Below are 24,884 nucleotides of genomic sequence, written 5' to 3'. Positions count from 1 at the left end.
CTGCTTTCTCCTCCACAGATGCTGCCAGACCTGCTGAGCTTTTCCAGCAACTTTGTTTTGGTTTTTATATAGAAAGAGAGTAATTTTGCAGGGACTATTCAAACTGATAATACAAGCTTCTGTAGGTATGTAGAGTCATACAGCACAGAAACAGCCCCTTCAGTCCAACTTGTCCATGCTGACCAAGTTTCCCAAACTAAACTATTCCCACTTTTCCTCATTTGGCTCATATCCCTCTAAATCTTTCTATTCAAGTACCTGTCCAAATGTCTTTTAAATATTTTAATTCTACCTGCATCTACCACTTCCTCCGGCAGTTCATTCCACATAACCACCCTCTGTGGAAAAGTTGCTCCTCTCGCCTTAAAAGTATGCACTGGACAGCAAAATTTTCTGCGTGGACAATTTCATTTAATCCAGATAATTTTCTTCAATTACAATAACCATCAAACTTAAAAATGCAATCAGTTTTTATTGGAGAAAATAGCTAGCAGGCTAGAAGATAACTCGGTAAATTCCTACACGTGGTCAACCGATTATGAAAGTCTTCAGGCACATGCACCAAGAAGCCAGGCTAATGTAGAATGAAAAATTATGTCTGTTGCATGCAAAATCTCTACACTTCGCTCAATCACAGGATCATTGACTTGTTAATTTTCTTGGCAGATTAATTCAATAATTCTCAGTTTCCCAAATTAAAGGTCTCTTTCCTTTTCAAGATCTTCAACACCCACCTACGTTTGGTACACTACCCATGTCCTCCATCTCCTCCAAGACTTTCAATTCCTCAGCCCCCAACACCTCATCTTCACCATGGACATCCAGTTTCTCTACACCAGTATCTCCCATGAGGAGGGCCTCAAAGCCCACTTTTGCTTCCTCTCCCACAGGCCAACCAGAGCCCCTCCACCGACACTCTCATCCGCTTAATGGAACTTGTCCTTACCCTCAACAACTTCTCTTTTAACCCCTCCCACTTCCTACAAACTAAAGGGGTGGCAATGGACACCTGTATGCGTCTGAGCTATGCCTGCCTTTACGTAGGGTATGTGGAACAGTCCTGCTTCTGCTGTTACACTGGGACCATCCCTCACCTCTTCCTCTGCTACATTGATGACTCAGCACTGCCTCGTGCTCCCATGAAGAGCTTGAACAATTCATCAACTTTACTAACACCTTTCACCCCAACCTCAAATTCACCTGGACCCCTCTGTCTCCATCTCTGGTAACTGTCTCAGCATCAGCATCAACATCTGTTTCAAACCCACAACTCCCATAGCTACTTTGACTACATCTCCTCTCACCGACCCTCCTGCAAGAATGTGATCCCATATTCCCAATTTCTCCGCTTCCGCCGCACCTACTCCCCAGATGGAGCATTCCACTCCCAGACATCCCAGATATCCCAGATATCCTCCTCCTTCAAGGATCATAACTCCCCTCCTGGTGATTCATAATGCTATCAACCGCATCTCTTACATTTCCCGCACTTCTGCCCTCAATCCCCCTTCCTCCAACAAAAATAAGGTCAGAGGCCCTCGGTCCTCTCATACCACCCCACCAACCTCTGCATCCAGCACATCATCCTCCTTCGTAGTGGGGGAAAAATGCTCTAGTCCATTATAAAAGATGTAATAGCAGAGCACTTGGAAGAGAGTGACATCATCAGAATCAGCATGGATTTATGAAGGGCATATTGTGTCTGCCACATCTGCTGGAATTTTTTGAGGATGTAACTAGTAGAGTGGATAAAGGAGAGACAGTGGATATGGTTTACTTGGACTTTCGGAAGGCTTTTGATAAGGTCCCACATAAGAGATTAGCATGGAAAATCAAAGTGCATGGCTTTGGAGGTTTGTGTGCTGAATGGATTGAGAACTGACTGGCAGACAGGAAACCAAGAGCAGGAATAAACTCTTTTCCTGAGTGGTGGGCAATGACGAGTGGGTACTTCTTGGAACCCAGCTATGACTGAATCCCGGGATGGTGGGACTGACAAACAGAGGATTGGTTAGGACTATATTCATTAGAGTTTATAACAAAGAGAGGGGATCTCATAGAAACATACCTAATTCTAACAGAATTAGACAAGGTAGATGCAGGAAGGATGTTCTTGATGACCAGAACTAGTAGTCACAGTCTAAGGGTAAAAAGGGTAGGCCTTTTAGGACAGATGAGAAATTTTTCCATGTGGAGATTGGTGACTCTCTGGAATTCTCTGCCACAGGAAAATGTTGAGGCCACACTTTCAAGTGATGTGGATAGAGTTCTCAACACTAAAGTTATCAAAGAATATAGGGAGAAAACCGGAACATTGTACTATGTTGGATGATCAGCCATCATTATATTGAATGGTGGATCTGTCTCAAAGGGTTGAATGGCCTACTGCTGCTTCTATATTGCTATGTCCCTCCAACTCAGCTAAGTTCCTATCCACTGTATTGACAATGACATCTTCGCTTGTCAAATCCTTTTGCAGCATCTTGCCATGATGATGACATTTAACTGTAAATTCCAGCCCCTGCGTACTCAGCTGCTCTAATTCCTGATTTTTACCGACCCTCATTCTTTCTGCAATATGGAAGGAGGAAATTATTCGATAAGGATGATAAATCTTTGGAATTTTCTAGCCTAGTAAGCAGTGGAGAGTGCCTCATTTGAATCTATTCATGGAAGGCCAAGTTAGCCAGATTTTTAATTTGTGATGGAATTGAGAGTTATGACGAGGGGAAGTGTGCAAGTGGAATTGAGGCCACAATTAGATTAGCCATAAATTTATTGATGGGCAGAGCAAACCAAGTGGCTACTCCTATTTCATAAATCTTAATTTCTTGTCAATCTAGCATTCATTCCAGTTCAGTTCTGTGGAACCATATTTCTATGGACTGAATGATGCACTTCATTCTCCACTCTCATCCCAGATTGAAGTCCGTTTGGAATTCGTGCACAGAAAAGCCAGTTGCGACTCAGCCATTTTACGCTTGGTAGGGCACTAATTGTCTCAGGGTGAGTGTTGTTGCCCCAACTGGTAGGAGATCCTACCTTAAAGAACTGTCAGCCCAGCTGTGCTTCCAGCAACGATCTGTGTGTCCATTACTGGGACTGCAGCCAGTCTTCCCTGGTGAAGAGATAATTGAGGCCTGACTGAAGAAAAATCTGGTGTATTGGTGCCAGGCAAAGCCCAGTGAAGGGAGTGAGGAATGGGCTCAAGAGCCAGAGAAAGTGTTATGACCATGAGAGGGGATCTTGACCTTTATAGAGGTTTATAAAATTATGAGGGGCATGGATAGGTTAAATAGGCAAGGTCTTTTCCCTGGAATGGTTGGGGGGAGGGAGGGGGGAGAGAGAGGTCAAAAGCTGCAGGACATAGGTTTAAGGTGAGAGCGGAAAAATTTTAAAGGGACCTAAGGGGTAGCTTTTTCACGCAGAGGGTGGCACGTGTGTGGAATGAGCTGCCAGAGGAAGTGGTAGAGCCTGGTTGATTACAACATTTAAAAGGCATCTGGATGGTATATAAATAGGACGAGTTTAGTGGGATATGGACCAAATGCTAGCAAATGGGACTAGATTTATCTAGGATATCTGGTCGGCATGGACGAGTTGGACCAAAGGATCCGTTTCCATGCTGTACATCTCTATGACTCTATGATTGGTGCAATGACCTCCAAAGAAGATTTACAGCCTACCAGGCTCCAACCTAGCTTGTAAAAAGCTGCCATGCAGCTCAGTTGGTCTGGAATGCCCCTATCATGGGAAAAAAAGCAGGAAGTGTTGGTGGCGTAGTGGTAATGTCACTGAACTAGTAATCTAGAACACCATACCAATACTCTAGGGGCAGGGGTTCTCTGCTGTTGTGACACTATGGCAGATGGGGAAATTCAAATTCAGTAAAAATCTGAAATAAAAAGCCATCCTCCTGGCAACCATCTAATCACTGCCAGTTGTCGTAAACATTCATCTGGTTCATTGATGTCCTTTAGGGAGAGAAGTCTGCCATCCTGATCTGATGTGATCTGGCCTGGCCTAGATGTGAATCCAGACCCACAGCAGTGTGGGTAACTCTTAACTGCTGTCTGTGCAATAGGGGATGAGCAATAAGTTTTGGCACAGGCAATGACGGTAAAATCTCACCTTTTTTTAAAAACAGACCAGCTAGGGGCAAGCAAAAAAAGCTGCAGTAGCACCCCCTGACCTGGCTGTCAAACAGCAGCATGGAAGCGTAACAGAGCTCTATATTACTGCTAGCTTCAAAACCTGCTCCAAACCCGTCTGTTTAACAGTGCTTTCAGTTGCATGTTTCTTTTCTGGTTCTTGCTCATTTTTTGATTCTTTCTGCATAAATGATGCTAGACAATGGTTAGTATGAGGTTTCCAACCCAAATGTGATGTGTGTTTCAGGGTAACATTGGCTCGTCAAACTGGGGATTGAACTTGCTTCAGGAGGAGAACGTGATCCCGGATATTGTAGCCCTGGCCCATGCTTGTGAAATTCTCTCCGTTAGAGGGTATGTAGTGAATCTCGCGGATGTGGATCTAAATGAGCATGATAGTGTGATAGCCTCTCTTAGTGCCTCAGTACCTCAGCAACAGACCTTTCTCTCATCTGAACTCACTGTAGATTATTGAGGTTTTCTGTATTCATTGAATATACAAACTGTACCTATTGCTTTCTGACATTTTGCCAATCTTTAAGGTTAATAACTTGCCCTGATGATGAGTCCCAGGTATTTGTTGTCTTTTCAATAAACCATCTGAATACTTCAAAGGGCTTACAGGTTTTAGCTCACTTCCAGGTATCAGGATCCCTCTTTTGTCTGTGTACACCTACAACAAGACCTGGATAACATTCAGGTTTGGTCTGATAGTGGCAAGTTCACACCACACAAGTTCCAGGACTGAATAAATGCTGCGGTTACAAGAGCAGGTCAGAATCTAGGAATGCTTGCAGGTAGTTCATCTCCTGACTCTTTAGACCCTATTCATCATCATCAAGGCAGAAGTCAGGAGTATGATGGAATACTCCCCATTTTCCTAGATGGGTGCAGCTCCAACAACACTCAAGAAGTTTGATACCATCAGGACAAAGCAGCTCACTTGGTTGGCACCCCATCCACCACCTTCAACATTTACTCCCACCACCATCCACAAGAGGATCTGAGTTACTCACAAAGGCTTCTTTGATAGCACCTTCCAAACCTGCAACACCAAGACAAGATGCATGTAGCACCACCAACTACAAGTTTACGTAGTGCCACACTATCTCGCTGTTCTTTCACTGTAACTAGTTCAGGATCCTGGAACTCCCTCCCTAACAGCACTGGAGGTATGTCTACACCAAAATCTTGGCAGTAGCACCATTCAAACAGAGCAGCAAATGTTTCTGTTAGAAAAAGCTACTGCTTTTATCAGTTCTGTTTATGCTTTAATGCTTTGATACTTGATATTTGTTATTGGTGCCACCATTGCAGTTGCTGTATAGCAATGTGCAGCATGTTTATACTGATCCCAACCACTGGGTATTGCATAACTTTGATGGAGCACAGCCACAGGATTGATTTGCTCAAAATAAAAGACAGTGATAGATCATTGACTTTGTGTTGTTGGTGTAATTACTGCAGTAGGTATAAATGCTTGAAAAATGTAAGCTGAGGTCAGCATGGTTTTATGAAAGCCATGTCATTGCTGATTATCCTAGCAACATACTTTAACAATCAGTGAAGTAATGGATAGAAATGGATGATCAGTGGATGTCCTTCTGAATTCTTTTCTCCGGTAGCAGGTCTGATAACCATTCTGAATTTTATTCTCCAGTAAAAAAAAACCCAATAAAATGGCCATTTGACGTCCAGGTTTGTGCCTTCAAAAATGGATTTAAGCATGGCCCTTTGTTTCCACTGACCTGTATTCCTTTTTCTGTTCCCACAGGACCTGTCTGTACGCACTGGGTCTCTTGGCAAAAACAAAGCAGGGATGTGATATCCTGAAAAACCATGGTTGGGATTCAGTCAGGCACAGTCGCTTGCAGCCCTGGCCTGTGGCCCCTGATGACATGGAGCAACTATACAGTGAGCTGTCCTCAGTCCCCAGTACACTGAGTCTCAATTCTGAATCTACTAGTTCCAGGCATAATAGCGAGAGTGAGTCAGTGCCTCAGAGTAAGTATTGCATAAAGTGGACTTGCCTAAGCGCTATCAGCATAATGAGGTTATCTTATCTTTGAGTGAAATGTGCAGTGTTTGCTGACTGGTTACTTATTTCCCAATCGTACAACATTTGTGTTCCCCTCTTCTGAGAGTGTTGATCTCTGCTGAGGGATAGATGCTTGGCAATCCTACATTCAAGCAATTATAAGCAACTAAGCAATTGAACTTGAACTTAAAATCCACATGACCAATCACATTATAAAATAGAGACATAATTTGGCAAGTTCATACTAATCATTAGAAATAGAGCTGGCTCCTGTGCCAAACAGATCAGAAGATGCAAAGGAGAAGCAGCATTTTAATTCTTCCATGCAGTGTGGGTATGCTGGCATTTGTTGTCCATCCTGAAATGGCCCTTGAAGTGAGTGGCTTGCTCATTCATGTCAGAGAAAACAATTAAGAGTGGTACATATTACTGAGTGTCCAGAGTCATATGTAGGTCAGACAGACAAGGATGACACATTTTCTTCCTTAGAGGACATTAGTGTACTAGATGGGTTTTTACAACTATTAGCAATAGTTTCATGGTCGTTATCTCCGAGACTAGTTTCAGTTCCAGGTTTGTTAATTGATTTTAAATTACCCAGCTGCATTGCGAGATTTGACTCTGTGTCCTCACAGTATTAGCCTGGCCCCAGGATTACTAGCCCAATTATTTTACCACATCTTAACATAAAAGAAGCTCCTGGAATTTCTCTTTGAATACAGTAAGACCATTCTGTCGATGCTGCCTGCCTTGGAACAGTGAGGTCAAATGGCTGACGGACATACACGACCTGATTCTATTCTGTAATGTTTTAATACTGTAATTTTGCTGTTTCTAAATTATGTAACTTTTTCTGATTTGCTTTGTCTGCATCATGGTAAGAGATGTGGGCAATAGGAAATGGACTGTCCATCCATTCCTGAGATCTGTAGTCAGCATCAAACATTCCCAGGACAGGGACTGCATGGAGTTAGAATGTATAGCTCACTTTATTCTACTGCATCAAACATTCCCAAGGCAGGTATAGCTCAGGGTTAGAAACAGAGTAGTGCTCCCTCTACACTGGCCCCATACAATAGGTTACAGTGCTCCCTCAGGTTGGCTCCTAAAATGCTTTAGCATAAGAGCCTCTTTTCTGTCACCAGCCAACCTTCTGTTCTCCGTTAATAAGATAATCTATTTTGCACCATGGGTGTGACACTTGTAATTTATCAATTCAATGCCATTGCAAATGGTAACATAGAAACATAGAAGATAGGGGCAGGAGGAGGCCATTCAGCCCTTCGAGCCTGCTCCACCATTCTTCATGATAATGGCTGATCGTCCAATTCAGTAGCTTAATCCTGCTTTCCCCCCATAACCTTTGATCCTATTCACCCCAAATGCTATATAGAACATAGAACAGGCCAGCACAATACAGGGCCCTTCAGCCCACGATGTAGTGCCGACCTATTATCAACTCTAAGAACTAATCTAGTTACCTTTTGAATACGTACAATGTTTTGACATCAACTACTTCCTGTGGTAATGAATTCCAAAGTCTCACCACTCTCTGGGTGAAGAAATATCTCCTAATCTCTGTCCTAAATGGTCTACCCCGAATTCTGATGCTGTGATCCCTGGTTCTGGACACATCCACCATCGGGAACATCATCTCTGCATCTACCCTGTCCGGTTCTGTTAGAATTTTATAAGTCTCTATGAGATCACCCCTCAATCATCTGAACTCTAGCGAAAACAGTCCTACTCTAGTCAATCTCTCCTCATACGTCAGACCCACCATCCCTGGAATCAGCCTGGTAAACCTTTGTTGGACTCCCTCGAGAGCAACAACATCCTTCCTCAGAAAAGGAGACCAAAACTGCACACAGTATTCCAGATGTGGTCTCACCGAGGCCCTGTACAACTGAGAGAGGCGATGCTTTCCGCAGTAAGGTCTGACAAAGGTAGATTGAAGCCAAGCTCCAAAATGTTAAAAGCCTCGGTCTTGAGGTGGCTGCAACAATCAGTTCCAAGCAACTGCAAATTGTTCTGTTTCAGCTTTAATATCTCAATTGGGCGAGATTCCATAGAACTCTTTACATCATGTATATAACTTCATGGATATGCTGTGGGCTTCTTTGTGTTACAGGCATGTTTATTATGGAAGATGATCGCTATGGCAGCAGCACAACCAGCACTTTTTTCCTAGATATCACTGAGGAGGGTGATCAGTTTTTGGAGAAGCCCAAATCAGCTAAAGAGAAGGAACGAAGCCCCTTGAGCATCCTCAGCTCTTCTAGATTTGTCCCTCGGCGCTTCTTCAATAATCTGACTTCACTACCTAGCAAGAAACTGCGCAGTAGCAGCGATTCCAAATCTAGCAAGACAGCAGCAGATACGAAGCAGGTTCAGCGGCGCATTCGTGCTGTCACTGAACCAGCCAACAGCACTGAGTATTTGCACACTGAGGTGTTTACCAGCATCTTCAATGGTAACCGATTGCACAAGAGCCATACATTGAGTTTGGAGACCTCCTTTGTTGGGAGTAGGGATCATAGCAATAGAGGAAGCTCACAGAGCATCTCTGAGTCTGAACTAAAGCGTCCAAAGACTATGTTGCGGGATAATCACCAAGAACAGATCATAAAGGATCGGTCTATGGGTGACAGCACGACTGGCACACAGTTCAAAAGCCGCAGCCAGAGCTTTAACACTGATACAACAACAAGTGGCATTAGCTCTATGAGTTCTGTCAGTTCAAGTCCATCTGGTGAAACAGTCCGCCTGGACCCTGCCAATGCTGACACAGACTGTGGCAGCCTGAATACAATCGTCAGTGCACGGACAGTGAAAACCAATGTCTCCCTCACACCCCAGTCCAATCACCTACCTCTGTCCAAGTCAAACTCTGTGTCACTCGTCCCTCTGGGGTCGTCTCACACACTCCCCCGAAGGGCGCAGTCGCTGAAAGCACCTTCAGTCACTACCATAAAAAGCCTGACCGACTACAACTTTAGTTATACAAGCCCACGTGATGCATTTGGGTATGCCACATTGAAACGACTACAGCAGCAGAGGATGCATTCATCACTGTCGCACTCTGAAGCTCTGGCATCTCCAGCAAAAGATGTGCTGTTTACAGACACAATTACCATGAAGACTGGCAGCCTGGATTCACGGTTGACGCCAAGAAGGTAAATATATCTATTCTTTAGTTAAATATTGCATGTACCATATGTTCAGAAAAGAGGATCTCTGAGGGGTACGTAATAACATTATTTTTCTGTGACACACCTAGCCCTAATTGAAAATTCTGGGACATCTGAAAAGGTTGTAACAGCAGCAACTTGTATAGTACCTTTAATATAATTAAACGTCCCAAAGCACTTCATAGACATCTTGAAACAATTTGCATAATACCAAAACTCACAGGGAGACATTTGGTCATGTTATGATCCCGGCTGACATACTGGGCGGGTAAGATCACAGACTAAAATATATCTTGATAGATTATTTTTATGGTTTTAACGGTGTGGTTCTTTCACAAACACAGACATTCTGCAGATTCAGCTTTAACAATGAAAAAGAAGTTTACACAGGAATTAGGAGTGGGAGTGGGCAATTCAACCCTTCAAGTTGGTTCCACTATTTAACATGATCATGGCTGATCCATTTGTGGTCTGCACTCCACTTTCCTGCCTGTTACCCATAGCCTTTTTATCCAGCTTTTCATCAGAAACATATCTGTTTCTTTCTGCTGATTGATTCTGTCTCCACTGCACTCTGATAGTGAGTTCCACGGATTCACAACCATCTAAGAGAAATGGTTTCTCCCCACCTCAGTTTTGAACCTATCGCCTCTCACTCTGTATCTATCCCCTCTTGTTTGAGATTGTCCCACATCCACCTTAATAGTCCCCGGTAGCATTTTATATACCTCAATCAGATCCCTCCTCAAGCTTCTGAACTGCGGCGAGTACAAATCTAAGCTATTGAACAGCTCCTTGTGCTTTCATCCCTGGAATCAACCTCGTGAACCTCCAATGAACTGCCTCCAGTGCCACCACATCCTTCCCCAAATAAGGATACCAAAACCGGACGCACTATTCCAGAGGTGGTCTTACCAATGCCTTATATAATTGTTAACAACAGTTCTTTATAATCCAGTCCTTTTGCAATAAATGCCTGGATTCCATTTGCCTTTCATATTAAATGCTACACCTGCTTACCCACTTTCTACAGTTCATGCATAAGGACACCCAGATCCCACTGCACTGATGCACTTTGAATCTGCTTCCCATTTAAATAACAATTTGCCCCTTTATTTTTTTGGCCAAAATGGACAACCTCATATTTATCTGCATTAAATTCCATCTGCCCAATTCTGGCCCATTTTCCTATCCTATCAATATCATAGAATCCCTACAGTGTTGAAGCAGGCCATTCGCCCCACTGAGTCTACACCACCGAATCCCACCCAGACCCCCGCCCCATCTGTGTAACTCTGCATTTCTCATGACTAATCCCACCTAACTTGTGCATCCTTGGACACTATATGGGCAATTTAGCATGGCCTATCCACCTCTGTGGGAGGAAATCCACACAGACACAGGGAGAATGTGTAAATTTCACACAGACAGTCACCCAAGGGTAGAATCAAACCTGGCTCCCTGGTGCTGTGAGGCAGCAGTGCAATGCCCATCTGTAAACTCTTTATCTCCTGTTTCCCTCCTATTTTAGTATCATCTGTGAATTTTGCTGTGTTACATTCTGTTCCTGCTTGCAGATCATTTATTTAGATTGTAAATAGTTAAGGTCAGAGAACTAAACCCTGTGGCACCCCACCAGTTACAGTTTGCCATCCAGAGAAGGAACTATTTGACTCTGCTTTCTATCAGTCAGCCAATCCTCTATTCTTGCCAGTACTCGACCCTTAAACCCCCTGGGATCTAACTTTCTAGAACAGTCTTTCATATGGCACCTTGTCAGATGCCTTCTGGAAGTCTAGAGATACCACTTTCACTAGATTCCCCATTATCTATCTTGCTGGTTACAACCTGAAAGAACTCCAGCAAGTTTGTCAAGCACAACTTCCCCTTATGAAACCATGCAGGCTCTGGTTAATTGAGCTTTGTTTTTCCAAGTGTTCAGTTATCTCCTCCTTTATGATTGACTCCAGCAACCTCCCCACTACAGAGGTCAAATGAACTGGTCTGTAGTTTCCCACTTTTTGCCTGTCTCTTTTTTGAATAAGGGTGTTACATCAGCATGTTTCCGATCCACTGGTACTTTTTGAGAATCTGGGGATCTTTGGAAATTCATAACTAATGCATCCACTGTCTCTGCTGCCACCTCTTTTAATACCCTAGGGTGCAGGCCATCAGGCCCCAGGGACTTATCTGCCTTTAATCCCATCGGTTTACTTAATACCTTCTCCGTAGTTATATTACTATTTGGGGGGGCCTATAAATTACTCCTACCAAGGGGTTTCTTCCTTTGCTTTTTATTTCCACCCAGACTGATTCAACATTTTGATCCCTATTGTCAATATCATTTCTCAATACAGTCTTGATGCCGTCCTTAAACAATTAAAGCAATGCCACCTCCTGCTCCTTCTTGTCTATGCTTTCTGAACAGTGAGTACCCTTGGATATTTAATTCCCATTCCTGATCTTGCTGTAACCGCGTTACAGTAATCCCCACCAGGCTGTATCCCTTTGTCTCAATTTGCGCTGTCAGTTCATCAACTTTATTCCGAATACTGAGTACATTTAGATGAAAGATTTTTAAATTCCACTTGTTGGCTTTCTCTTTTAATATTTTCTTGTGCACTATGCTTTCCTCCATACTCCATCTTTATTTATTAATTCCAGATAACACTGAGCCTCACCTCTATCATTTTCTCCACTTTCAACTCACATTTTGATCTGTTATGATTCTGTCCCTCACCATGGTTGTTCGACTGGGCCTGCCTGTTTATCCTATTAACCTCTACTTTTTGCTCATTTGCTGATTTGTTACTTTGGTTCCGACCCAGCCTATTAGTTTAAATCCACACATGTTGGACGAGCAAACCTCCCTGTCAGGATGCTGGTGCCCCTCCAGTAAAAATGCAAGCGATTCCTCTTATATAGGCCCCACCTGCCTTGGAAGAGATCCCAATGATCCAAAAATCTAAAACCGTTCCCTCCTATACCAGCTGTTTAGCCATGACTTAAACTGTACTATCTTTCTATTCCTTGCTGCACTACCATGCGACATGAGGAGTAATTGAGAGATTACAACCCTGGAAGTCCTGCTTTCCATCTTATTGGCTAGCTCCCTGAACTCCCCTTGCAGGACCTCATCACTTTTCCTGCCTGTGTTATTGGTGCTACTGTGTACCACAACTTCTGACTATTCCAAAAGAAATGTAGACAGAATAAAATAAACCATACTATTTACATATAACACAAGTTTAAAAGTTTTAAAGCACGGTAAAACAATATAATTGATGCCAATAACATTCCTTACATGAATCAAGAGAATTCCCTTCTAATTCACATGTATAAGATTTAATTTAACTGTAGCTTCAATGTCCCATCTTAAGAATCAGCCTCTTTCTGGAGCCTTAATACAACAGAGCTTCGATTTTCTCAATATTAAATAGCCGTTTCGGGGTTTTAACCAAATACTTACAATCTGCATCTTCTAAACTAAGCTTCTTAGACTAAACTTAGACTCTTCCTTAACAGTGCTAAACTATCTCTGTTTCTCAGCTTCATTTGCTCAGCCAAAACTTCTGCAAAACTGTCCCAAACTGAAACTTAAAAGCTTTTTTTCTAAGCTGTGGGTGTATCAGCGAAAAAAAGAATTTCTAACTGAAAATGTAATGCACTACACTGTTTATTTTGCTCGCTTGTTGACTCTCCCAGTGTGTTTGAAAAGAATTCACCAAGGCTACAGAAATACTTGCAGGTTAATTAAACACACAGAAAACACTGGTTCAAAATCCAAAATAAATTATATTAAAATATATATAAATCATTGTGGTCAGATGACCAATAACTGATCAAAGATGTCAGTTTTAAGGAATATCTTGAAGGTTGACAATGAGGTAGTCAGAGAGTTTTAGGCACAGAATTCTAGACCTTGCAACTGAAACAACTAAAGGTTTGGCCACCACAGGCATTTAAAATCAGGGTGCTCAAGAGACCAGAATTTGAGGAGCACAGAGATCTCAGCACTGTAGGGCTGGAGCAGATTACGGAGATGCGGGGAGAAGATCAAGGCCATGAAACAAGGAAGAGAATTTTAAAATCAAGTCATTGCTTGACTGGCACAATGTAGGTCAATGAGCCCTAGGGCTGATAGGAGAAGGAGACTTGAAGAGAGTTAAGATATGGGCAGCAGAGGTTTGGATGACCTCAAGTTTGCAGAGGGTAGAAGGTTGGTGATCAGCTGGAGTGTGTTAAATTAGTCATCTAAGGGATTTAAGTTGAGATGTTAGACCTGAATGTTGCCAGAAGCATTGTTGCACAACACGGGTAATGTTTTGCTGTAAAAAATAGTATGTTTATTTGCTCGACTAATGTTAGTACAGAAAGACATTTTGTTTTTAATGGAGGACTGTGCAATATTTACAACACAGAAATAGCACCACCACCATGGAGAAGAGGAGAACCATTGGTGTATGCAGGTCAGCAGAAACTGCTCTTATTTCTGTTCATCTCTCGCATTCTCCTTCAGATTCATCAAAGCCTTGAGCTTCGCCTCGCTGGACAAAGAGGATTTATTAAGCCCAATAAATCATACAACACTTCAGCGTTCTTCCTCTGTACGTTCCATGGTCTCCAATGCCACTTGTGGCAGCACAGACGACTACATAGGCCTGGCGTTGCCCAGCGACATTAATGAGCTGTTCCAGGTAGGCCCAGCAGAGGGAATGAATCCTGTGTCAGATTGCTACCCGTAATATCTCAGGCTAGGGGCTGTATACCTGATCCATATAGTTATGTCATTGTTTGTGAATAGGGGAGCTATCTCGGGGACTCAAAGGAGGGTCCTGTGTCTGAGGTAATGTACCTGGCATAGTTTGTTGGACGAATTTGGTTTCTTGTTACTCAAGCCATTCATTTAATACAACTTGAGGCTGTCTTATTGTCATCTGGAATGAAGTTTGCTTTGAATCCCACAAGCGGATAAGCAACTGACATGGGATACTTCTTCGTCTAATTTCAGTTTTGGCAGTTTAAGATTTTATAAATGTAGGCTGGTTGTATACGGTCCATATTTTGCCAATTGCAAACATCCAAAGGAAGGCGCTGTTTGATTCCATTAACAAATCACTGGCGGATACAGCCCACTGACATTGCAAATCATATACAATGTTACTAGGAAATATTCCAAAAGCACCTGTTTCCTTCCATAAATATACAAGTTCTGTACTACCAGGCTGCTTCTTCTGTTTGTTCTTAAGCAATTGGTATCTTAATCTGCAATTTTAAAATGAAGCTGTAATGCTAACAGTTTCATCTTGTACTTCTCTCCAGGTGAAAGAGATTCCATACTTTCAGCAGAAGTATATCCTGCCTAAAGAGGATCATTCCCTCCAAGACCAGGAGTCTGATAATGAAGGTGAGGGCAGATACCTAGGCCATCCCAATCATCTTTCCAGTGGAAACTGCAGAGCCATGGCTACCATCTGAGTACGGGATTGAATTCCACACTCATGCTATCCACAGTAGCATGCTGACAGTTTATCCTGCACAGAATGACTACAAGCTTGCTTTTTGTTGGCAGGTGGGAGGATTAAGGACTTCGATAGTACCCATGGTGATGCTTTGCCTCCCAGCCTTTGAGATCAAGGCATTGTTTGACTGAGTGCAGCAAAAGGAGCCCTTCCAAGTAATTTAGTCAGAGGTAATCAGGGAAACCTGATTGCAGAAACTGGTTAGAATCATGGAAACCAGTTATCTCAGCTCCAGAACATCTCTGTAGGAATTGCACAAGCTAGTGGCCTAGGCCCAACATTCTTCAGCTGTTTCATCACTAACTTTCCTTCAATCAGAAGGTCTGAAGTGGGAAATTCCCTGAAGATTGCACAATGATCACACTGTTTGCACCTCCTCAGAGTGACATTTGCAATTCCTCAAGTGGCATTTGCATCATTTGAATGACAGGCAGTGACCATCATTATAATCCTAACTGATGGTAATACTGAACAAGAGTGAAACCAGGCTTAATAGAGCATGAGTCTTATTTTTGAAGTTTTGATATTGTTGTCAGTCACTCGGCTTATTCACATGAGCTTGTTCTTTTAATAAGGAGTGCAAGCTTATGACACAAAGAAAAGCTGTACGTGAAATATATGACAATTTGGAAAGATCTTTTTATAAACAAAAAAATTCAATCCTATTGTGAAAAATATTCTTTAAAGTCACTCAATCCCAATAAGGTATCGCTCCTGTCTTAACTTTTCAAGCTCAGAAATCAAACAACACCAGGTTATAGTCCCAACAGGTTTATTTGAAAACACCAGCTTTCGGAGCCTCAGTCCACACCTGAAAAGGAATAAGACTCTGAAAGCTTGTGTTTTCAAATAAATCTGTTGGACTATAACCTGGTATCATGTGATTTCTGACCTTGTCCATTCCAGTCCGACACCAGCACCTCCACTTCTTAACTTTTCAAAGTCATGCTCAACTGACTCCTCCTAGCTCTCATGGCCTGGCCAGTTCTTTCTAATCCTGAAAACCTAAAGATTTCTGGTGATTCCCACAGGCTGGAGGCTTCGCCAAACTGAAAACTGCCTTTCTGCTAAAATGACTTCTCTTCTGAACTCAACCTACAAATGACCCCTAATTATCCGTTTCTGTATCCTAAAACTTAACTTTGTAAGCCATTAGCAATTAACTCACCAGGTAGTTAATCAAGACACATAGTCACATGCTTTAAAGAACGTCACATCACTGAAACTAAAATCCAGTTTTCCTCTTCTGGATTTCCCAAACAATACCATTACCAACAAGAAAGAATCCATGAAGAGTCTAGCAGTCTGAGCTATGTGAAATGAATTGGCATAGCTGGCTTGGGAATAGGTCAAAAGAGAGGCAATGGGATAGGTTTAAGGAGATATTTCAGAATACTCAAAATAATCTAAATTTAGTCTGCATGTAAACTTGAAAAATCAGAATGGCAGTAGTAGCCTGGACAATGACTTCATAAAATGTTTTCAAGATAGTCTTTTTGAAGCAGCACCTTTTGGAACCAATCAAAGAACAGGTTCTATTAGACTTGATTTTGTATAATGTGACAGAGTTAATCAATGACCTCAGTGTAAATGCATCAATAGATGAGCCTCATCTGCCATTCAGCGTGATTGTGGCTGGTCCTATCTTAATACAATGCTCTGTCTCCCTAGACCCTTTAACATCTTTAGTCTTACATAGAAGCATAGAGTATAGGAGCTGGAATAGGGCCTTTGAACCTACTCCATTGTTCAATCTCAGAAATTACACGAAACCAGGTTATAGTCCAACAGAGGTAGCAAGAACTGCAGATGCTGGAGTCAGAGACAACACAGTGGAGCTGAGGAACATAGCAGGCTAAGCAGCACTGGGACTTGAAATGTCAACTTCTCTGCTCCTCTGATGCTGCCTGGCCTACTGTGTTCCTCCAGCTACATACTGCATAGTCCCACAAGTTTGTTTGAAAACACAAGCTTTTGGAGTCTTACGCTTCCTTCAGGTGTTAGTGAGAGAGGTAGTATCAGACTCCGAATTTATAAGTAAAAGATCAAAGGGTCGCACCACTGATGAGGATTTACTAAACAAACCAAAGATATTTTAATTGATTAATACTTATATGTAAATCCCTGAATTCCTTTGAAGTCACTGTCCTGAGAGAACTGAAGTTTTTATCACTGTAAAGTAGAGATGACATTTTAGGTCAGACAATGCATGTTATGTGTGAGGCCTTGTTTAGAATCTGTTTGTGTTTTGGTTTGGAGTCAGACTGGTTTTATTTCTAAAGTAGAAATTTATAAAATGCCACATTGTCTATAAATTGTGTGCTTTTTGAACAAAATAGAATTTATCTGCAAATACAAGTTCACCCCGTATTTTCATGTGTGTGTGTCAGGGGGAGGTGGGGGAGTGGAATGAGTGTGAGTGAGAGTGTTGGGAGTTGTGGGAGGTTGAGAAGGAGTGAGAGAGTGTGGGGGTGGGGAAAGTGTGAGTGTGGGTGTGAGAGGGGGGGAAGGTGAGTGTGTGTGTGGGGTATGTGTGCGTGTGTGAGTGGGATGTTGTCAGGTGAGTATGAGAGAGTGTGTGAGTGTTTGTACGTGTGTGTGGGGCAGGGAAAGTGTGTGTGTGTGTGTGTGTGTGCGCTTGAGAATCAGTGTATGAGAGAGGTTCTTTGTGAGTGTGTATGTGTGGGGGTGGTGGTGGCAGAGGGGAGAGAAAGTGTATGTGCACGCACTTGAGAGACAGGGTGTATGTGAGAGGTTCTGTGTAAGTGTGTGTGTGAGAGAGAGAGAGAGAGAGAGAGAGAGTGTATAGAGTGGTGGGGGTCACCTGTAGTGTGACATGAACCCCAGATTCCAGTTAAGATCATACAAACTTGGCTACCAGCCTCTGCTCGCGTCTTGGAGGACGTTTACCCAAAGATCTGAGACCAAACATCCTTGACTGCTGCAGCGTTCCCCCACTGGAAGGGAACAGCCCTGTGTGGCAATTCTTTGCTTTGTGTCCATTCATCTGTTGTCATAGCGTCTGCATGGTTTCGCCAATATACCATGCCCTGGGGCATCCTTGCCTGCAGCATATAAGATCAACAACGTTGGCTGAGTCACATGAGTATCTGCCGTGCACGTTGTGGTTGTTCACACGTGTGAGGGTAGTGTCCATGTCGAAGATCTGACATGATCATAAGATCCCTACAGTGTGTTACAGAGGTTACCCTGACTGGGTTGTATGGTGCTGTGATTGATGTTGTCCTGAAGGCTGGGTAGTTTGCTGCAAACAGTGGTCTGTTTAACGTTTGGCGGTTGTTAGAAGGCAAGAAGTGGAGGCATGGGGAAGATCTCGGTGAGGTGCTCATCGGCATCAATAATGTGTTGAAGGTTGCAAAGAACCTGGAGTAGTTTCTCCGCTCCTGGAAAGTACTGGATGACGAAGGGTACCCTATCAGACGTGTCCCGTGTCTCTTCTGAGGAGGTCGTTACAGTTTTTCATTGTGGCATGTCGGAACTGGCGATTGATGAGTTGAGCATCGTATCCTGTTCCTATGAGGGTATCCTTCAACACTTTCAGGTGTCCATCTCATTCCTCCTTATCCAAACAGATCCTGTGCATGCGTAGGGCTTGTCCCTTGGGGATACACACACACACGTGAATCTATGGGGTGAATTTGTATTTGCAGATACATTCTATTATGTTCAAAAAGCATACAATTTATAGACAGTCAGTCAATGTGGCATTTTATAAATTCCTACTTTAGTAATAAAACCAATCTGACTCCAAACCAAAACATAGACAGATTCTAAACAAACATCCTCACACATAACATGCATTGCCTGACCTAAAACGTCACCTCCTCTTTACCCTGATAAAACCATTAGTTCTCGCAGGACAGTGACTTCAAAGCAATTCTGGGATTTACATAAACATATTAATCAATTAAAACCTTCTGATTAAAGATTCAGCAGCATCTTGGTTTGTTTAGTACATCCTCATCAGTGATGTGACCCTTTGATCTTTTACTTATAAATTCTGTCTGATACTACCTCTCTCACTAACACCTAAAAAAGGAATAAGGCTCCGAAAGCTTGTGTTTTCAAATAAACCTGTTGGACTATAACCTGGCGTTGTGTGATTTCTGACCTTGTCCACCCCAGTCCAATACTGACACCTCCACATCACTGTTCAATCTTCCAAAGGCTGATCATCCATCTCATTACCATGTTCCTGTTTTCTCCCTATGTGCTTCGATTGCTTTAGCCTTAAGAAATGTATCTTCTCCTTGAAGGCGTTCAACGTTTTGGCCTCAAACACTTTGTGACAGAGAATTCCACAGGTTTACCACTCCCTGGGTGAAAAAAATTATCCTCATCTCAGTCCTAAAAGGCCTACCTCTTGTCTTTAGACTGTGACCTCCTTGTTGTGGCCTCCCCAGTTATAGTGAAAATCCTTCCTACGTCTACCCTGGTTAATCCTGTTAGCGCTTTATAAGTTTCTGGAATCCTCATCCTCATTCTTCTGAGCTCCAGTGAATACAGTCCTAACTGATCCAGTTAGTTCCCGTACATTATCCTGCCATCCGAGGAATCGGTCTGGTAAACCTTCATTGCACTCCCTCCATAACCTGAACATCCTTCCTCAGATAAGAAGATCAAAACTGCATGCAATATTCCAGGTGTGATCTTACCAATGCCCTATACAGTTGTAGCAAGATATCCCTGTTCCTGTGTCAAAACCTCATGCTGTGAAGGCCAACATACCATTTTAACCACCTGCTGTACCTACATGTTTACTGTCAGCAACTGGTGTATAAGGACACCCAGGTCTCAGTGCACGTTCCTCTTTCCCAATGTATCACCATTCAGATAATAGTCTACCTTTCTGTTTTTGCTTCTAAAGTGGATAACCTCACACTTATCCACATTATACTACATTGGCCAGGTATTGGCCTACACAGCTAGCTTGTCCAAATTATACTGAAGCGTTTCTGCACCCTCCTCACAGCTCACCCTCCCACCCAGCTTGGAGATAAGGCACTTGGTTTCCTCATTGAAATCTTTCATCTATATTGTGAATAGCTGGGTTCCAGAAACTGATTCGTTCCATACCCACTAGTCATCATTTGGAAAAAGACTTGTTTATTCCTACTTTTTGTTTCTTGTCTGCCAGCAGTTCTTTATCTGTGGTCAGTACACTATCCCAATCAGGTGCACTTTAATTTTACATGCTAATCTCTTTCTGTGGGACCGTTTTGAAAGCCTCCTGAAAATTTAAATAAACCACATCCACTGGATCTCCCTTATCCACACTTCTGGTTGCATCCTCAAAATGTCCAGCAGATTTGTCAAGCGCATCTTCCCCTTCGTAAATCCATGCTGACTGAGAAATCCTGTCACAATCTTCCAAGTACTTCGCTATTGTATCTTTTATAATGGACTCTAGCATTTTAAACATTACCAGTGTCAATTTAACTGGTCCATAAGTCACTGTTTACTCTCTGCCTGCCGCCTTAAATATTGGGGTTACAATAGTTACCAAATCCACAGGAATTTTTCTAGAACTTACAGAATTTTGGATGATGACCACTGCTCGAGTCTGAACTGTTCCCAGTCCTCAGTTCTGTTGCTTTTTTTCTGGCCAACTTGGATCCTTTTCCTTGGATTTAATACTACCTCTAATTTCCCTTGTTCGCCGTGATCTGACTCTGTTGCCCATTATACTTTTATACCAGACTGGGATGAATAACTTTTGCAGTTTGTCCAAAGCGCACTTTAAATGTTTGCCATTGCCTGTCTACTTCCATCCCTTCAAATAACGATCCCCAGTTTATCATAGCTAGCTTACACCTCATACCATCACAATTCCCTTCAATTAAACTGAGGACCTTTGTCTCAGAAGCAAGTATGCCACTGTCCACTTAATGAAGGATCCTTTCCTATTGTGATCCTATCACCCTTACCTAACAGCCCATGCAAAATAAATTGTCAATTATTCCTTCCTCGCTATATAACGGAGTCATGGATGGCCTTTTTTCTAGTTGATTCCTCAATGTATTGATTCATAAAACTATTGTGGATACAATCGAAGAAGTCCTCTTCTATGCTATTACTACTGTTGTTTTCCCCAGTCTATATATAGATTGAAGTTGTTTATAAAGCTTTATAACTTGCATTTCTAAATCCCTTTTTAATGCCTACCTCAATACTACTGCTACAGTTTGGGGGTCTTTATATAGCCACTACTATCTTTTCTGCCCCTTCATGTTTCTAAGATTCTACTTCACCTGAGCTAATACCCTTACTCTCCATTGCATTAGTTTCCTTTTTAATCTTAACTATTTTCCAGTGAGCACATCTCCACAGTCTTCTGTTGTAGACAATTTCATAGGTTCACCCGCCTCTGAGTGAAGAAATTTCTCCATCCCTCAGTCCAATATGGCCTACTGTGTATCCTGAACATATGAGCAAAACCAAAGTTGCTGGAAAAGCTCAGCAGGTCTGGTAGCATCTGTGAAGGAAAAAACAGAGTTAACGTTTCGGATCCGGTGACCCTTCTTCAGAACTGAGGAAGAATTCAGAACTCAGTTCTGAGGAAGGGTCACCGGACCCGAAACGTTAACTCTGTTTTTTCCTTCACAGATGCTACCAGACCTGCTGAGCTTTTCCAGCAACTTTGGTTTTGATTTACAGCATCCGCAGTCCTTTTGTTTTTTACTGAGAATCTGACTGCTTGTTCTGGACCCTTCAGCCAGGGAAATGTCATCTAGATGATCAGATGCCTAGAATTGGGAGATAATAGAAAATAGATAAAGTGAATAAATGTTGTGCTTTTGTTCTCACCCAGCTACTTTAGCTAAAGTTCAATTGCATGATTTTCTATTAAGTATTGAATCTCTGTTTCCATCTGAGCTTGCTTTTCCAGGCTTCACAGATAAGGGTGTTGTTTTATCAGTACTGATATTTCTCTGCAAATTTCCTAGAATTTCTTTAGTAACCTATCTGGATTTTCCCACTGTCGCCCTCATAAATACAAAGAGACAATATCTGAACTGCCCCAGTATTTCAGTATTGGCAAGTTTAGAAGAGTTGCTTTGTGAGCTATCTGCATCCCCTTCAAACTCACTCTTACAGTCTATAAGTTCATAAGAGATAGAAGCAGGAGTAGGCCTTTCGGCCTGTCGAGCTTGCTCCACCATTCAATAAGGTCATGGCTGATCTATCCGTGGTCTCGGCTCCTCCCACCTGCATTATCCCCATAACCCTTGATCCTCCTACCATGCAAAAATCTATCCAACTATGTCTTAAATATATTTAATGAAGCTGCCTCTACTGCTTCCTTCGGCAGAGAATTCCATAGATTCACCACTTTCTGGCAAAAGCAGTTCCTCCTCATCTCTCTCCTAAATCTATTCCCCCTAATCTTGAGGCTATGTCCCCTAATCCTAGTGTCTCCCACCAGTGGAAGCAACTTGCCTGCCTCTATCTTATCCTTCCCTTTCATAATTTTATGTTTCTATAAGATCCCCTCTCATTCTTCTAAATTCTAGCGAGTACAGTCCCAGGTGGCTCAACCTGTTCTCATAGAGTTAACCCCCTCATCTCCAGAATCAGCCTGCTGGACCTCCTCTGCACTGCCTCCAAAGCCAGTATATCCTTCCTCGAGTGCGGAGACCAGAACTGTGCACAATATTCCAGGTGTGGTCTCACCAGCACCTTGTACAATTGCAACAGAACCTCCCTGCTCTTAAATACAATCCCTCTGGTAATGAAAGCCAACGTTCTGTTTGCCTTCCTGATTACCTGTTGCACCTGTAAACCAACTTTTAGCAATTCATGTACAAGCATTCCGAAGTGTCTGTGCACAACAGCATGCTGCAATCTTTCACTATTTAAAAAAATAATCTGATTCTACTATTTCTACTTCCAATGTGGATGACCTCACATTTACCAACATTGTGCTCCATCTGCCAGACCCTTGCCCAATCACTTAGACTATCTAAATCTCTCTGCAGACTCTACACATCCTATGCACCAATTGCCTTTCCACTCATTACACTCTGTCTCCTGCAAATAATTTATATATATCATGAACTGTTGCGGGCCCAATACCGACCCCTGCGGCACTCCGCTCACCACTGATCTCCAACCACAGAAACACCCATTTATCCCAACTCTCTGACATGTACTGATTTAACCAGCCCTCTATCCATGCTAATACATTCCCCGCAACTCCATGCATTCTTATCTTATGGATGTGTCTTTTGTGTGGCACCTTATCGAATGCCTTCTGGAAATCCAAGTACACAACATCCACCTGTTCCCCTCTATCCACCGTGATTGTTATATCCTCAAAGAACTCCAGTAAGTTTGTCAAACATGACCTTCCCTTCCTGAATCCCTGCTGCGTCTGCCTGATAGAACTCTTTCCATCCAGCTGTCTCGCTATTTCTTACTTAATGATAGCCTCAAGCATTTTGCTGACTAGAGACGTTAATCTAACTGGCCTGTAGATACCTGCCTTTTGCTTACATCCTTTTTGAAACAGTAGTGTGACATTTGCTGTCTTGCAGTCCGCTGGGACCTGCCCAGAATCCAGCAAATTTTCATAAATTACCACTAATGCATCTACTATAACATCTGCTATTTCTTTCAGCTCCCTGGGATGCATTCCATTAGGACCAGGGGACCTATCTACCTTTAGACCCTCTAGTTTGCTCAGCACTTCCCCTTTAGTGATAACAATTGAATTGAGGTCCTCACCTCCCATCATATCCTTAACGTCATTCTTTGGCATGTTACACACGTCTTCCAGTGTGAAGCCTGACACAAAATAGTCATCCAAGGTCTTGGCCATTTCAGCATTACCCAATATTAACTCCCCCTTCTTATCCTCCAAGGGACCTATGTCCACTTTAGCCTTGTTATGCAAATCAGTACAAAGGGGTATGATTTTGCTGCCATTGCAGGTGGTGATGACTGGGAACTAAATATCCAAATGTTTCAGGTAACTCTGAAGGATAGGCAGGCAGGCAAGAGAGGTGGGGTCACGCTCTTAATTAAGGATGAGATTAGGGTGATAGTGAGAGATGATATAGGATCTAAGGAGAAAAATGTTTTCCGTTTTATGTATTTATAAAAACTTTTCCTATCTGTTTTTATATTCTGTGCAAGTTTGCATTCATAATCTGTCTTTCCTTTCTTTATTGCTTGCCTCGTGGTTCTTTGTTGCTTTTTAAAGTTTTCCCAATCTTCCTGTTCCCCACTACTCTTGGCAATTTTGTAAGCCTGAGCTTTTAATTGGATGCCTTCCTTTATTTCCTTAGTTAGCCAAGGCTGGCTTTTCCTACCGTTGCTATCCTTGTTTTTGACTGCATTATACTCTTGGAAGGAGTGATCACAGTATGGTTGAATTTAGAATACAGATGGAGAGTGTGAAGATAAAATCCAATACCAGGGTCCTGTGCTTGAACAAGGGGAACTACAATAGAATGAGGGAGGACTTGGCTAAAGTAGACTGGAAACAAAGATTTTATGGTGGGACAGTTGACGAGCAGTGGAGGACTTTCAAAGCAATCTTTCAAAGTGCTCAGCAAAATTATATTCCAATGAAAAGGAAGGACTGTAAGAAAAGGGGTAATCTGCCATGGGTGTCTAAAGAAATAAGGGACGCTATCAATTTGAAAGAGAAGGCATACAAAGTGGCCAAAAACAGCATGAAACTAGAAGACTGGGAAACCTTTAAAGGTCAACAGAAAGCCACAAAAAGAGCTATAAAGAAAAGTAAGATAGAACATGAGAAAAAACTAGCACAGAATATAAAGACAGATAGCAAAAAAGTTTCTATAAATATATAAAATGAAAAAGAATGGCTAAAGTAAACGTTGGCCCTTTAGAGGATGAGAAGGGGAATTTAGTTATGGGATATGATGAAATGGCCGAGGCATTGAACAGGTATTTTGTATCGGTCTTCACAGTGGAGGACTCTAATAACATG

The 24,884-nt window shown here is 42.4% G+C and overlaps 1 protein-coding gene across 1 annotated transcript in view; it reads left to right on the top strand.

The window, feature by feature from the left end:
- rictora (RPTOR independent companion of MTOR, complex 2 a) overlaps positions 1-24,884 on the top strand; it is a 211,528-nt gene that overhangs the window by 161,403 nt on the left and 25,241 nt on the right. Inside the window, exons 27-33 of the mRNA XM_048594179.1 lie at positions 2,861-2,984; positions 4,399-4,505; positions 5,926-6,155; positions 8,321-9,365; positions 13,900-14,077; positions 14,703-14,835; positions 14,953-14,985. Of these exons, the coding sequence (XP_048450136.1) occupies positions 2,861-2,984; positions 4,399-4,505; positions 5,926-6,155; positions 8,321-9,365; positions 13,900-14,077; positions 14,703-14,835; positions 14,953-14,985 (1,850 nt within the window). The remainder of the gene's footprint in view (positions 1-2,860; positions 2,985-4,398; positions 4,506-5,925; positions 6,156-8,320; positions 9,366-13,899; positions 14,078-14,702; positions 14,836-14,952; positions 14,986-24,884) is intronic.

The sequence above is a fragment of the Rhincodon typus genome, chromosome 3 (genome assembly GCF_021869965.1).
Source record: "Rhincodon typus isolate 14 chromosome 3, sRhiTyp1.1, whole genome shotgun sequence".
In the NCBI taxonomy this organism is placed as follows: Eukaryota; Metazoa; Chordata; class Chondrichthyes; order Orectolobiformes; family Rhincodontidae; genus Rhincodon; species Rhincodon typus.
The sequence above is the reverse complement of the archived record's forward strand: the minus strand, read 5'-3'. Positions and strand labels throughout refer to the sequence as shown.